General features: G+C 48.7%; 2 protein-coding genes across 3 annotated transcripts in view; one reads left to right on the plus strand and one right to left on the minus strand.

Annotated features, from left to right (window-relative positions):
• Positions 1–5796, plus strand: part of zgc:92242 (uncharacterized protein LOC436899 homolog) — a 37298-nt gene extending 31502 nt beyond the window's left edge. Inside the window, exons 6-10 of one of the 2 annotated variants that reach the window (XM_068582838.1) lie at positions 2461–2541; positions 3161–3281; positions 3782–3887; positions 3980–4205; positions 4956–5796. In XM_068582838.1, coding sequence (XP_068438939.1) covers positions 2461–2541; positions 3161–3281; positions 3782–3887; positions 3980–4205; positions 4956–5107 — 686 coding nt within the window. In that variant the 3' untranslated portion in view covers positions 5108–5796. The remainder of the gene's footprint in view (positions 1–2460; positions 2542–3160; positions 3282–3781; positions 3888–3979; positions 4206–4955) is intronic. The other variant, XM_068582847.1, reaches the window with a different exon arrangement.
• Positions 5797–12828: 7032 nt separating this feature from the next.
• cxxc5b (CXXC finger protein 5b) lies at positions 12829–15659 on the minus strand. The gene is made up of 2 exons (XM_068581183.1): positions 15422–15659; positions 12829–14485 (listed from the first exon to the last, which is right to left on the minus strand). The coding sequence occupies exon 2, from the start codon at positions 14278–14280 to the stop codon at positions 13396–13398; it is 885 nt and encodes a 294-aa protein (XP_068437284.1). The 5' UTR covers positions 14281–14485; positions 15422–15659; the 3' UTR covers positions 12829–13395.
• Between the last annotated feature and the right edge of the window lie 530 nt (positions 15660–16189).

Here is a 16189-nt window from a genome sequence, read left to right on the forward strand (position 1 = left end):
ACAGGCGTCACAACTAATTTGGCACCTGACAAACTTACAGAACGATTATCTGTACCGAGAATCAGGCATTTTGTCAACATGCAAGTATTTTCAGGTACGAGACATCTGTCACCTTTGCAGCAATCGATGGGAAACATGCTTCTGATTTATTTATTTTTTGTTGAGATTTAGATCGTAAGAATCTCTAGTGGGCTAGCCTAGCTTTAGCATAAATACTGGAAACAGCTAACTATTAGCTCTGTTTGAGGATAACATGCACCTCTAATGCTCACTAATTAATATGATTTATTTGTTTAGCGTAAAAACAATACGTTGCTGTTTTATGGGGGTTATTTGCCAGACTGTATTTACTTTGGGTGTGCGCTGACTTCCTTCAGTCTCTGTGGCAAAGCTAGCTTTTTACCCCTTTTCCAGTCTTTTTGCTAAGCTAAGCTAAACTAAGCAGCTACTCGCTGTAGCTTCATATTTAAATGAGAAAAATGTTAAACTTGAACCTTTTTCGTTTTCAAGTTCCAGTATCGGAGCTGGATCAGACATATTCAGATCAGATTTAAAATAGATTGCTTTGAGACAACAAATACATGTTTTTATGACACATAATAAATGAAGTAATAAAATGATACGACCGGCATAAAGGCAATTAGAAAGTATCTAAAGATACAACTCACCATTACGCCGAATTAGTGGGAACCTTCATTTTCTTTGGGGGGTAACGTATCAGACGGATGTATCCGGTCATTTTTCAAAATAAAACCTCTTTCCAACCTTTGACACGTTTTTAATAAATTCTTTCTGAGCTGATTTAAAGGACCAGCGTGGAGGACGTGGTGTCATCTAGTGGTTAGGTTGGAGAATGCGAAGCCTTCAGGCAACGTAAAAACGCAAAAGGCTCGCCCTCAAACCAGTGTTTGGTTTGTCCCCCCTGGGCTACTGTAGAAACATGGCGAAATCAACTGATTGTTTTGTTTCATGTGATTATTTCTCAAATGAAAACACATGAATAGTATATTCGATTACTTCCATTAGATCCTCCTTAATCCGACACACTGGTCCTTTGTAGGTGAAATAAATGAATACAACTTTAAATCTTCCGTTTGAAATAATAAATCCCCCAGATTTTGTTTGCTCGTCAGAAATGTCTTTGTATGCTAGGGGGGGGGAGTCACATGTATGACCTCTGTGTTTTTTTCTTAATCCTAGTCCTGTTTAATCCGTATACAAGTACCGCACACACCTAAAAAAAAGTCTGCATGAAGAGTAGCGGCTCTGTAACTACAATCAAATCCCCATTACTACTGTTCCTCTCTCTCGATGGCTAACGGTGAGGCGTCTGCAAACACACACTCATTTGTTTTTAGCTATCTATATTTCAGATGTCGTAAGATCGCGCGGCCCTTTCCCAACTAATTCATGAGTAGAAATCTTCTCAACTCCGAGCGCACACGACACACAAGCGGTGTAGTAACACCCTCTCCTGTTTCCAATCTGATTAATGTGTTTAAATTACACACAAAGGGATCGAGTCCAGAGTTCGCCCATCGGGCTCTACCTTCCAGTCTCACGCATCTCACCAACCTTTCCTCCATTTCAGGTGTTTGTCTGACTCACTGAGACCCTATCTGTGTGTGTGTGTGTGTGTGTGTGTCTGTGTGTGTGTGTGTGTGTGTGTGTGCGTGTGTGTGACAGACAGCCTCTATCCCCGCCTGTCGAACCGTTCTCCCAGCTGAAAGCTGAATAAGATTGAGTAAGCCCTGCGGTTTGGGGCGTCGCCGCGCTTTAAATTGCATATTAGGTTACCGTCTTTGTTGACTCAATCTGTGCCCCATGTCACCCGAGAGTGTGTGTCGTCTGCGTGTTCGTGTTACACAACATACAATCCAGTTAGCCCATTGCAGTGTTTGTCCCCGGTGCCGGTGTCGGGACAAGAACAATCGTTAAACGTCACACAACTATGAAAACCCGACGCTTCCGCGCCGCACGTCTGGCTCTTTGTGGAGGTGTGTGGTCACAAAGATGGCCTCCGTTTCATGTGTGGCGTGACAGGTGCGTTGTGCGGACAGAACCACGACTGATGTCAGAGATGGTCTTTTTGGTCAGGTGACATCTGACTGAGACGTCCCACACACAATGTCCCCTTATGTGCTGCGTGACTGTGGGCAAACACGAGTCATCCCCCCCCCCCAAAAAAACACGGAGAGGAAACAGAGCGGCCTTTGTTCGCATCGGCTTCTTAGGACTCTGTGTAGTCGGTTCCCTGTCAGGAGCCGACCGTGCCCGTGGACTCCTACGGCATCTGTTGCCGACTGCGTCTTTTAAAGGGCAAATCTGCACCGAGGTCCTATTGGCGGAAAAGTGCTGCTGTAAAGCTCTCCGGGGATTTGAACTTTTACACCACGCCTCCACGATCGGTGATGTCATGGCAGGTGTTTTTTTTTTTTTTTTTTACCTCTGTTTTCTTAGCAGGTGTCATGGAACAAACACCCCGGAGGGGTTGGTGGGTTATTTCCACCGACTGCATCACGATGAGGGAACAAGTGCAAGGTGTGGGTGTAGTTGAAGAATTGATTTTTGATTATTATGACCTGAAGATAAGCAAACAAAAGCAAGATATAATGAGTTACATTGTTATACAAGTTGTACTTTTACAATGCTCTGTGTATTTTAAGAGCGAGTGAAAGAGAAGATGCGGTGTCTAACAAAGAAATACACAAGATTTTGGTTGTTTCCGAATCCAGTTTCTGTGAGCCAAGTAACCCTGTTATTAACTATCTTCCTCTCCTTCTTTAATGATCCCGAATTATTTAAACGTGGTTTTGCCAATGGTCCATAAGTGAATGGTGTTTTGCAGCGAGACACACTAATTTTCTCCACTTGATAGAGAGAGAGAGAGAGAGAGAGAGAGAGAAAGAGAGAGAGAGAGAGAGAGAGAGAGAGAGAGAGAGAGAGAGAGAATGGGAACAGCTAAGCTCAATGCTGATGAGCTTTTCTCAAGCTCAACACTGATAGGACAGCACCACCTTCTGGATGAAAGCCAGAATAGCAGTTCATGAGACTGAGAGACAGACAGCTGACCCTTCTCCTCTTCCTCCTCCTCTTCTTTCTCCTCCTCCTCCTCCTCCTCTTCATCCTCCTCCTCCTTTTTCTTCTTTTCTCCCTGCAGCAGCCGATAACAAACATGTGAGGTGGCTGCTGGGTCGGGACGGAGACGTGAGCGTCATTGTGATCGGAGAGGTGGACGAGTTCAGGTCCTCCAAACTGCTCCAGAGCCTCATGAACAACAGGTAGACACACACAGAAAAACAAACACGGATAACATTAAACTGATGGACGCAGGCTCCGTGGCAACCTTCTGCCACATCTTTCTACAGCAATATTTAATAATTAATAAGTGATTCGTGAGTAATAGTGATAATCTACTACTTGTGTCAAGCAACAAAATCCAGAATGTGCAAAAGAAATGTCTGTTTGTTCGATTTTCTTGTTTTAAATTTGAACGTGCGTTCAAAGTGTCTTTCAGAAGAGTCTTAATCTCTTTTACGTGATGGACTTCCTCAGCGTTTCTAAACCACAGAACATCCCCGTCATAATAAAGCTTTTACTTCCTTGAGCAAATGACATAACTCTGATTGAGTTTGATAACTAAAGAGTGTCAGCGAGCGAGCCGTCTCCTCGTCCTGATTGGATTATAGAAGTTATCTGCCATATGACTAGCTGAAAGGAGGGGGGGGGTGATTCAAAGGTTAGGCCGGCTGACTGAAAATGGCCGTCTTTGTCTTCCCAGAGTCCACACTGATCATATGCACGACATCCAGCCGGTGGACTTGCTGTCGGGAAGAGAGGCCCAGCAGCTGGGCTTCAAAGAAGAGCTGTCCCTCGCCGTCGTCGGGGTGAGCGCACGTGTTCTGCCGTCGGTTTCGGGTCAGGCGAGCCGCGCGTCAGAGTCTCGCTCGTCAAAACTGTGTCCCGCTTTTCCGTTCAGGACGAGCCGGCTTCCCCGCGGGACCGCTGGTCCGAGGAGGACTCCTGCAGCGCCGACGACGACCCGAAGGACCCCGCCGAGGACAGCGACAGTGACTCAAGCGGCAGCTCGGACAACCACGGCGAGTGGACGCCTCTCAGCGAGCCCCGTCTGAGTAGCCCTGGCGACCGGACGCCGCTCAGGGCCCAGCTGTCCGAGACAGAGAGGGCCGACCCACAGGACGCAGGTAACACAAAGACCCATTTACTGACGCTACTTAGGTGTAAGTACAGGTAAAAGTACTGCCACATTGTAGAAATACACCTTGCATTGCAATACAACTAACTAAATGAATAGCTACTACATACAAGGCACACCAACAGTGCCGTAAAAGTCGGGTTACAAGCCACTACTACCTTTCTGTGGGTGTCTCCGCTAGCTCCCCGCTGTAGCTAGCTAGTGCTGCTGCTAGCTCTCCGCTAGCACTGCTGCTAGCTCCCTGCTAGCTCCCCGACAACCACCGAAGGTAGCGGGACCAGCCCCGGCGGGGAGCTAGCAGCAGCGCTAGCGGAGAGCTAGCAGCAGCACTAGCTAGCTACAGCGGGGAGCTAGTGGGGACACCCACCGAAGGAAGGAGCGGCTTGCAACCCAACTTTAACCGTAGTAAATGTTTCCCTTTTACAGTGTTATAATCTACATTTTATGATTGGATTATTACCACTAATGCATCAACATCTACACAGAAATGATCGTATGTTGTGTATGTGAAGTTACTCGTCAGCTGTCAAATAAATAAAGAGGAGTGCAATATCTCTCTCTGACAACGTAGTAAAAAAACAGCAGTGCAGTTACACCGAACACAGGTGATTTGTGTTGGAAGAGCGGGGCTGTCCGCAGGAGGCGCATTAACACTGGGCCGAGTGCATTGTTACGACATTAGCTCACCGGGGAAAACACATCCTGGTGAACTCACCCTGCCTTCCTCTCCCCTCCTCAGAGAGCTCGCAGTACGGCGGCCGCGTGGCGCAGCTCAGGAAGGCGTTCGCAGAGGATGCTCGCGGCGCCAAACCCGCCAGCGCCAAACCTCCCCTCCCCGCCAAGCCCGCCCACCTCCAGAAGAGCAGCGCGCCCTTGATTCACTCAAACTGAAATTGCGGTCCAGCCCCGCGACGAGGCCGCGCTGCGACCGCAGAGGCAGAGCTGCAACACACACCTGTATGGGAAGTGAAGGCTCAGCGAGACACTGATGGACCTGAACCCAGGCCTCATAGAGAGACGGATCCTTCCTTGAACCTGAGCGGTGACCTGAGATACACTTTTGTAAGGCCGCGATGCCCGGACCGACCCGCAGACGGAGAAACGTTAGAGTGGGAGTGGATGGGGGGGGGGCAGCGGAGAGAGACTTGAAAGCTTTTTCAACCGAAGTCAACCTGAATGAGAAAATGAAGCAGCTTTGATGTTGCCGAGTTCAAATGCACTCACATGGTTTGTGTGTTTGACAGGCAGACACTGAGAGATGTCCAGACACACACACACACACACGCACAAACACACACACACATGCATATACTGTTCAATACAGGTGGTGAAACACTGTGCTGCACCTGATGAATGAATGTTCATGGTAAGTTCTCCTCCTCAGAAGACATGAGCAGAGGTTATCGGGAACGGAAACATGTGTTTGATAAATAATCATATCCTTCTGTGCTGTTCAAAAGCTTTGAAACTGTTTTAAATGTAACTTTCCTATATGACCCATCCAGTTCATCAATCACAGCTAAGGTGCAGGGTTTTTGGGGTCAAATTAAAGGACTGAATTCATGGTGAATAATAATAAACTGACTGGTTTCCAAAAACAGTTTGCAATCCCTCATATGAACACACACACACACACACACACACACACACACACACGGGCCTCCTGACACCTGAACCAGCCATTTCACTGTCTTTTTTCTTTATGTGAATGAGTGAACAGGATGTAATGGCGCCTACGACTCCGACTGCGATGCACCAAGTTTGTGGGGAATCAGTGTCGCGTTCGCACAACGACACCAGCACACTGGATGTAGTAAGAAACAATAACTATGAGCTCAATTTGCTGACTCGTGCTTAAAAATGGAGGGCACCTTTTCCCTCTCTGGCATACCCATACTTTGCCCCAGATTAAAATATCTCAACTATGACTGGATGAATCCCACACTGACTTTATTGACCCCTCTACTTGTCCTCTAGTGCCAACATGTGGTCCAATATTGTGGTGTATGGCCAAATAACTGTTGGCAGTACCGCCGGTACTTGTTGTACTTTGTGTTCAGCGCTAATGAGCAAATATGACCGCTCCAGCATGCTGAGCTCGGATGATGAGCGTAGTAAAAATGACACCTGCTAAATGTGTTAGCGTCGTCACTGTGAGCATGCTACCACACGCTGACCTTAGCATTTAACTCAGAGCATGGCTGGAGACTCTCAAAGGGCTGGGAGGAGGGGGGACGGGGGGGTTTGCAGACCAAAAGTAATTTAGACGAGCTTTGATAAAGTTATCCAAGTTAATTGACCCTCAAGGTTAATTCCTGACCTTGGAAATAGTCGTTTGAGACTAAATTCTTTCCTCACAAGGTCCACTTACTTGGCTTTTCCGCAGCAATCGGCCACATCACACAGCCGCTATACCACGTGACGGAAAATCCATACTGATGTTCCACGATAACGACTCAATCATCACGACAGCGGAAACAAGAGACGCCGCAATTTTGTGGCCGATAGCTTCGGAAAACCTAGTGAGGTGACGCTGAGACGAGGATGTCCTTTTTAAATCAAGCGTCATTGTTTAATATTTATTTTTTCCGTTGCGTCCAGTCGGCGTCTGAAGTTCTGCGACACGCAGACATCAACAGACACTTCCATTGTGAGCGTCCTCACTTCCTGCTTGTCTTTGGGGCCTTTTTTTGGTGTGCTTTCAGTCAGGTCTCCAGTTAGTGAAACACATGACCGGTTGGGCTAAGTCAGCGGACAGGCCGGTCACGGTCACGTGATACTCTTGGCTGCGGTAGAAAATAAACTTTTTTGGCTCTTAAAAAAAAAAGCTAGTTTTGGCTGATCGAGCTGCATTGTCGTGAATTTGGCATGAGCGGCGTACACGAAGAGGCCCCCTATACACGCTGATCGACCAACAGGGATCTGGACACCCTCACACACACACACACACACACACATACTCCCACAGCTTTCTTGAGTCAGCACTCTCACCTCGTGGCTAATGTCTCAATTCGACTCCAGTGTCCCGGAGTGCAGACCTCAAAGAATGGCAACGTGTAACCCTGCAATCCACCGACCGCACTGCAGCACGAAAGGGACGTCGGATGCGAGGAAAATAGCGAATCCTTCTCGCAAAAGCACACGTGACACCGTGAAAGATGTGGCAGCACTCCATCTTAAAGGTTAGGAGTGTTTAAGCTGAGGATACCTCACTACGGGGTCACATGTTCCCTTTACTCAGTCACTAATTCCCCTGCTAAACCTTTTATTTGTACTGTTGGGTATCTCCCCTAAAGACTTTCTATGTATTTTGTTGGTGTAAAAAAAACAATTTATGACCAAGCCACTAATTTGATCTCTCTTTCTCTCTTTTTAAAAAAATTTTTTTCTCCAACACAGTTGAGTCTGTTCATATGGTTATAGCGTGCATTCAGCACGGGGGTGTTTACTGATAGGGGAAGACACAGAGGAGCGGCTGATGGCGGTCACTTACACAATGATTATCTATTCAGTGGGATGCGTCAGAAAACAGCCCGGCCGAGATCAAACGGCGCGCACAGAGAGCTGATTAGCATGTGGTCTGGAGCGAGACGGAGCGCGAGACGCTCGGGGAGACAGAGCAAAATGGGAGTCAGGTCACGGGAAGCACCGCGTCACAGCCAACTCAATAAAACTTCTCATTCCCTCACCATCCCCACACCCGCAGCCTCTGGCGCACGCGCTTTTCCTGTACGTGGGCGAGGAGCGTACACGTGAGCGCGCGCGTGTGTGTACGTGCGTGAAAGTGTGTGTGTGTGTGTGTGTGTGTGTCCACCCATATTTCTTGAATCATGTGACTCGACACGAGCAGTCATGCACAGTGCGAAAGGCCCCGCTATATATAGTCGGCCAGTGTTGGGTTTCCCAGCAGAGCATTGTAGGAGCCGCTCATCGTCGTCCCATAAGAAAGTGCATGCCGTTGACTTGTGATGTTTCTATTTGCTGTAGGTGTTAAGAGTCTGGAGGGGAAGTTAGGACACGAGGAGCAGTTGGTGCTCTTCCTGTTTCTATCTGTGTGTGTGTGTGTGTGTGTGTGATAGTAAACTTCAAAGATCATAACAACAAGGATTAGATACCGTGCGTCTGAGACCAATAAAGCGTGTCTTATCTCGTCTTCTGAATGAAGTCATTGTGGAGAGGAATAGTGAGTCAGGAGTTCAGTTAGTTAGCAGCTCTGTGCTTAATGACTAACGACACCTAAGTGGTGATGTCATTAGATTTGGCCCCCTTGGGTTGCTTAGGTGCGTAAAACCTCAGGCGGAATCAAGGTGAACAGTTCAACGTGTTTTAATCATTTTTAAATGCAAGCATAATGTTCATTCTTCCAAACGCTACAAAGATATTTCATATCTAAACATGTAGCATCATGCAACATGTAGCATGATAGCTGATGCTACATGTAGCACATGAGCTTTGGTTTGTTTTTTTATTTGTTTAAAGGGGAACTACACCAATTTTCCGCATGAAAGCCCGGAAACATTTGCGTGTCGTCTGTGTCTCTGTGTAGCACATGTGTGCTGATGCTACACGTAGCATCAGCTCCCAGTCTGATTTCACAAAAAGTAATACAGAAAATTATGAAAATACATTAGGTTTAGTGTTTTTTGTGTTGGTGTCTTTTGACAGAAAGTAAAAGAAAACCACAACCGGCACCAATCTTAACAGATAACATAACATCTAAAGGGATTCGGTATAAATTCTTGTGAAAGACAGATTACATAATGACAAAAATAAAGAGAAATGGTCAAAATCTAAATATATAGGTCAAGCTATAAAAACACTTCATTTTCCAGAATGCAACACACAGGATCGCCCACCTCCTTTAAAACCCACCCATGCCCCTCAGGGTGGTCTCGGCTCCCCACAGAGACACAGACGACATGCAAATGTTTCCGGGCTTTCATGCGTAAAATTGGTGTAGTTCCCCTTTAAACAAATAAAAAAACAAACCAAAGCTCATCAGATATAAAAAGCATTTCAATGGTCATAAAACAACTGACAGAAACTCTTTTCGACAGCTCAACACAAGTTTCTATGTGTGTTTAGTCTCATTGTTCATTTCCAAACTAGTTTAAAGTCAGCCAAAACATTTTTAGCTAATAATTAGGCGCTATTGATGACAAATGACCGTCTGATGGTTTGATGCTTCCCCACTTCATGAGCAAACATTATGTAGTTTAGCATCCTAGCATGCTAAACTACATAATGTTTGACTACTACAAGTTTAGCATGCTAGCAAGCTAAACTACTTGATATCCCTGCTGAGAGTGAGCGCGTTAGCTTTGGGACTGAGCACATCAGCACGCTGACATTAGCGTTCAGCTAAAAGCTAACAATGCTAGCACGTTTACTTGGCACACAGTTAGTTAATGACTGAAGTGTGGATGGGCAGGACCGGATCATGGGAGATTGAATATGAAAGATACAGGTTAGCTCGGTGGGCATACATTTCAAGTCACCATAAATTTTAATCTGATATGATATAGATATTGCGAAAATGTCACGTCAATGTTGTCTCAATAGCCTGAATTCTTTGAGATTATGAGGCAAATTTGTTTTGCCACACGGTGAGTCATTGCTGCAATTCAATACCATTGATTATTATTTATTTGAGTCACTAATGATTCACTCAAACAGCAGACAAATCAAAGTGAAATACCTTTGTGTAACTGACATTACTGCTCGTGCCTTGATGTGCTAAAGGTTGGAATAATGCAAATAAAATGTTTCAAGCGTTCTTTTTTTTTACTTGAGACTCAACGGCAACAATCATTTCCACATCATGAGGTGGCACGAAGAGAAGACGTTATGAAATATCACTGCAGGCAGACGTTATCGCCGCGCTTTGCCGGACTTCCTGGAACCTCCGTGCCTTTCTTAAAAAATCAGCGGCGGGCTAAAGATTAACAGAATTTTGTGTACACGTTACCCTCCGAAACGAGCGCCGCGTGAACCCGCCTGCGGTTCATGATGTCAGACTGCTCACACGGCTAAATCCCCTCTCTTTCTGTGTTTGTGTTTTGACCGACAGGAAGTTCCTTTTCTACTTCTGAAGGACTGAAACTTTTTTTTTAACGGTACGTTACATTTCAAAGCCACTGCCATTGTCTTTGTGCTTGTGTTTTGAGAGCTAGCGTGAGGCCGAACCAGAAGGAGATGGTGCCGGTGGTCGGTCTATTCTGAATCCACCTTTAACAGCTTTAAAGGTCAAAGGTCAAGAGTCCCCTTTGACCCGAGTGTCACCAAAATATAACCTGAGGGCAGATGAGCCTGAGCTTTTCAGGAAAGTAAGAAACCATTGTTGTGTGTCTGCTTGGGGGTAACCGTGTTTCCCACGTGCAAAAAAAGTGAACGCAAATGGATTACAAGAGGGGGGGGGGGGGCGTAATGAGGAATGATCTCAGAAAGATGCTGTTTCTGCAAAGCTGTTACACATTTTCTAACACTGGGGATGCAGCCAGTGGGAGAGGAAGGAGGGGAAAAAAATAAAAAATTTCACAATGAGACACAGTGTCTCCAAGCCGACGCAGTGGCCAAAATTTCAAAGGTCTGGCTCGTGAGTGAGGGTCCGCCCAGCTCCAGCGCAGGTTGCCTTTGGGCTGGCAGGTTGTTCCACTGCAGTGTGTGTGTGTGCGTGTGTGTGTGTGTGTGTTTGTGTGTGCGTGTGTTAGAGGAGTTTTTCTTCTTCTTCTTCTTCTTCTTTCTCCCTCCGGAGTGGGCAGGGCCGCCGGTGCTAACATATGTAAGCTCCACAGGGGTCTGTGACGGCACACACGGCTATCTGGACAATGCATCCGTCATTAACCTCTCGCCTCCCTGCGTCTCCGTCTCGCTGCGTTTCGTTCGGCCTCCGCCGCCGCCGCCGCTCTCCCTCTCCCTCTCCCTCTCCCTCTCCCTCTCCTTCCCTCTTTGTCTGGCCCACGCTATCTTCATCCCCTGCTGTCCATCTCCCCGTCCTCCCTGCGTATCTCTCTCTCTCTCTCTTTTCTCTCCCCCTGTGGCCTGCTTTTCATCTCTCCCAGTTTTTCACCCCCTCTCCCTCTCACCCCCCCCCTCCTCTCCCTTCTCCTCCCTTCTCCCTCTCTGCCCTTCACCACGTCTCTTTTCTCCCCCACCTCCCTTCACCCTCTCTCCCTAGATCCGCTTTCCACCCCCTCCTCCTCCTCTTCCTCCCCCCCCCACACTCCCACAACTCTCCCTCTCAAACCCCCCTCCCCCCACCCCTCCTCTTCTCTGTCCTCCGTTCAATCCCTCCTTCTGCCCCCCCCTCCCCTCCTCTCTTTCTCTCCTGCCATCTTGCAGGCCAGTGGAGCCAGACTGCAGGCGTTCAGGGAGTCACTGGACCTGCTGGGCAGCGGGTGACACAGATTTCCGGTGTGTGTGTGTGTGTGTGTGTGTGTGTGTGTGTGTCTGCGTGTGTGCGAGTGTGTGTGTGTGTGTGTGTGTGTGTGTGTGTGCATGCGTGACGAGAACAGGGAGGGGGGATTAAGCTCCAAATCACTAGAAAGGCACCGAAGAGAGAGAGAGAGAGAGAGAGAGGGAGAGAGAGAGAGAGAGAGAGAGAGAGAGGGGGGGGGGGTGAGGGAGAGAAAAAAAAAGCTGCAGATCCAAGAATTTGAAATTCCCCCTTTGTCTGGGAGATGAAGAAACACTAGACTGTGGACTTTGAGTAAGAGACTGTGTTCCTCGTTCAGCAGGAGCGTTGCGTTCGCATGATGCTGGAGCTCGCTGCTTTTCTCCATGAGTTGGCAGTGTCCTGCGTTGGCTGGCGTGCTGTGCTCTCTCTCTCTCTCTCTCTCTCTCCCCGCCTGACAAACACACATACACACACACACACTCACACACACATACACGCACGCATACTCAACCCCCACAGATGCACACACACACACACACACACACACACACACACACAGTCCCTCTGCGATCCCCCTGACTGAAGGCACACAGGAAGTGCAGCCGTGGCCCAATTATAGCGTGACACCTCGGGCCGGCCGTTGCCATGGTTACGTCTTCCCTGCGGTCCCCTGGAGTGTGGCGCCGAGGAAGAAGGTCTTATCACATCAGCCATCGTTACGGCAACAAGCAAAAAAAAAAAAAAAAAAACCCACCCTGTAGCCTCAGTGCAGCTGCCGGTGTATTTTGTTTATAACGTGGTAGTGTGCATGTGTGTGTGCATGTGTGTGTGCATGTGTGTGCGTGTGTGTGTCTACATGTGATCTACACTTGTGAATAAAAAAAAAGGGAAATTGCGTCAGTGTGTGAATACAGGAGAGTGTTTGTTGTTTTGCGTGTGTGTGTGTGTGTGTGTGCGTGTCGCACGCACCGGACTGGCCAAGGCAGCGTGTAGGTGCGTTTGTGTGCGTGTGTGTGTGTCTGTGGGGTTGCGATAAGGCTCTCAGCCACACCATTAGGTGACTCATAATCCACACAACCCCACACACACACACATACGAACACACGTGTGCATGTGTACAACCAGGGACACGGAGGATAACGGACACATACACCCAATTAAACACACACGCACGCACACACACAGACACACACGTATAAACCCAGCCTGTAGACAATTACACATGGCCAATTTATTTTATTTCAAAAGGGCAAACAGAGCTATACAGTACAAGTTGCACATGAAATAATTTAGCCTCGGCTGAACTCATTCATTTCTTACTGATGCAGTGACGTCAGAACAACAGAAACAAAACTCCCTATCAGAAACAAAACATTTGGCTCCTTTTTCTTTTCTTTTTTTTTTTGTTTTTAAGTTGAAACACAATACATCCAAACTGGAAAGGGATGTAAAAAAGACATAATGTTTTCCAGATATTTACAGTCTATTTACAGCATTTTTGTCGTCACCTAAATATTGACACACATTGGTATCCTTCTTTCTCTCCTCTCCAATTCACTGATTGTCAAAAGAAAGGATGGGAAACGAGTGTGGACATTCTCAAAGCGGAGCTGCAGCTCCTCGTTTCGGCGCCAGATCCCCGAAAAGATCTCCCAACCAACCACAGTCCGAGTGTGTTAACATGGTGTCCTGTGTGTTTGTGTCGGCTGCAGCTCCTCAAACAATCATCCAACCGGGATCCTCTGACAAATGCTGCCCCCCCCCCCACTTCCACGTTACATTACTATCCATCCAAGGCGCCGTTGCTCCTCTCCTGTGCCAGACCCAAAGTAAAGTCGGAGCCCCTCAGATCGAACCCAGACACTCTGCTCTCAAACCCAGGACCTCCCGGCTTCCTCTTCAGCTCCTCGCACTTCCTGTATTTACAGATCTGGTGTCCCCTCTTGCGATTGCGGCAGCTGCTGCACTGGTCGCAGTTCGTCTGACGCCGACAAGGTACGCACTCGCCGCACCTCTTCCTCTTCCTCCTGCCGGCGCTGCTGCCGCCCAGGGAGCCGGGTGAGTAGCCCTCGGCCACCAGCCCCTCGATGCCCTCGGCTCCCATGGCCGCGCTCCTCCAGTGGCCTCCCCCCATCTGGAAGCCGGCCAGGGGGAACAGAGTCGGGCTGAAGGGGAACCAGGCGCCCAGGAAGGGCTGGAAGTCGGTGCCGCATCCGGAGGAGTCCTCCTCCTCCTCCTCGGGGCCCGACCCGCCTCCCTCCCCGTCCCCCTTCGCCTCCACGGCCTCCCGTTTCACCGGCTGGCTGCTCGGCGCACCGAGGCCGGCCTGCTCCGTGGTGGCGGGGGTGAGCGCCAGCAGCCCGGCGCGCATCAGCAGCTCGGCGGCGTGGGCCAGGTGGAGCCCGCTGGGCGACTCCCACATGTCGGGCCAGGAGGGGGCCCGGCGGGGCTTAGCGTGCGCGGGCTGGGCGGCCCGCTGCTGCGCCGGGGAGGGCTGGATCAGGCCTTTGACGTCCACGGCCGGAGAAGGGGTGGAGATGTAATGGGAGAGGCTGTAGGGGTGGTTGGAGCGCTTAAGGCTGGGTCTCAGTGGCTCATTGGGGATTTTAGCGCTGCTGTGGGCCTGATTCGGGGAGGAAGGGCCAGCGATGTCTACGGCAGTGGACATAGCAGTGGCTGTGTGTGGGGGGTGTCTGTCCGTGTGTGTGTGTGTGCGTGTGTGTGTGTGTGTGTGTGGGAAGAGAGGTGAGGGAGAAGGGGATTGAAGCCGATGCGGGGTTGACAACCGTCCTGCTGTTACTTCAGCCAAAATGGCAAGCCTTGGCCTGTGTCCCTATTCCCATTCTCTGCAGCAGCCTCAGAGTCCTGGAGAGCTAGAAATGAATGGGGGATGAAGAGAGGAAGGTTAAGAATAGAAATGTTGGAGGGACGAATACAGAAAGAAGAGTAAACAGAGGAGATTGGGACTCTGGGATATTTCTCAGCTGGAGCCACAAAAAACACCGTCAGAGAATCAGAGTGTGGAGAATCCGCGTTTAAGGAGAAAAACAAACACATACCTATGTATGTATTTTTTGTATTTTATTTTAGAAACAAACTGCTCGAATAGACACGAACGGGGGCCATGTATCAGACACAGTGCATGGCTCTCGCTCGTGATTTCCGCATACAGGAGGCAGTATCCCTTTAAGAATTTCACGGTATATCAATGCAATCAATAACAGAGCGACAACAATATGCAAAGATATGCGCATATGCGCAGGTCAAATGTGGAGCGCGCTTTTCAAATACATTTTGACGACTGCTGTTATGTGTGCCAGCCAAAGCTTAAGCCGAGCGAGGAGAAGGACTAAATAGAGGACCGTCAGGGAAAAAAACAGGCTGTCTTTTGTCTGGTATCGACGACGAGTGAGCGAGGTGCGCAACGATGCGGTTGCTGTGGATAAAAAAAGACCAGGCTATGTTCCATGTCCACATTTGTAGCAAATGTACCCCGGCGATTTCAACGCGGGGGCATATATGTGGTTACGCGTCAACGGCGCGGAGCCCCCTTTCTTTTTCTTTTTTTTTTTTTTTGCGGGTCGATCGCGGCGCCCGATCGATCGTTTTTTTTTTTTTCTCGCCGCGATTATGGTTACCTAAGAAAAGACGGCGCTCGGCCGACGCCGCCACGACGGGGCTGACCACAGTCCGAGTGGTCGCTGCGACACGGCGCCGCGCGCAGCCAAAGAGGAAAAAGGCGACACAAAAAGAGGCTTTCCAAACGGCGCAAATCAACGGGGAAGTGTCGCCGAAGCGTCTCCGCTTACCTTCCGAATCGCGGCCCGAACTCTCCTGTCAAAACATATGATGAAGTCATGAACTAATGGCGTGGTGATTGTAGCGTCTATGGACGGCGGAGCTGCCGATTCCTCCTCCACCTCTCCGTCCCGGAGGGTCTGCAAACACTCTGCACGGAATTTGGGGGCGTCGCTCAAAATGCGAAGTGGACTCTGCAGCCGAGAACGACGTGGTCAGAGCGACCCCATGGTATCCGAGGAGCGCTAACGCACACGGGCAGGCTGCCGGTGCGAGGGAGGGGAGGGAGGGGGGAGGTCTGCCATAGGAGGAGGAGGAGGGGGGACACACACACACATTAAACCCAGCTTTAATATGCATCCCGGTTCCCACTCGACTAAACACACACAAGCGTGTTCCAGGGCGTCACAGCTCCAGGAACAGTTATCATGCAAATAATAATGCTTATGATGCAGTGTCATGATGAGAGGTGCCCAACATGACACACAGCAACACCGAGAACTATTCATGCATGTGCACAAATAAACATAATTATTATATAATCGAATCCCCTTTGTTTCTTTAAGTGGACTTTTTGTTAATGTGATTTTAATAGTATAGTGATAATTAAAGCTGCATCTAATTATATTGTCTATAAATTGTCTATGCCCACTTGAATTCATTCATAAGCCTTGTTTGGTCCACGTGATGGGGAGACTCTGGTGTCTATGTGCAGTCAGTAAGCACACGCGCACTAATGTATAATTAACTTAATTAAAAACACCTGTCTGGGCTCGGTA

Source organism: Clinocottus analis, unplaced genomic scaffold (assembly GCF_023055335.1).
Source record: "Clinocottus analis isolate CAN_PGR_092001 unplaced genomic scaffold, fCliAna1.0.p SCAF_10, whole genome shotgun sequence".
Classification (NCBI taxonomy): domain Eukaryota; kingdom Metazoa; phylum Chordata; class Actinopteri; order Perciformes; family Cottidae; genus Clinocottus; species Clinocottus analis.

What these genes read in the sequence shown, in the direction of transcription:
- cxxc5b (XM_068581183.1), bottom strand. Translation starts at nt 14,280, where the DNA reads ATGTCCACTGCCGTAGACATCGCTGGCCCTTCCTCCCCGAATCAGGCC.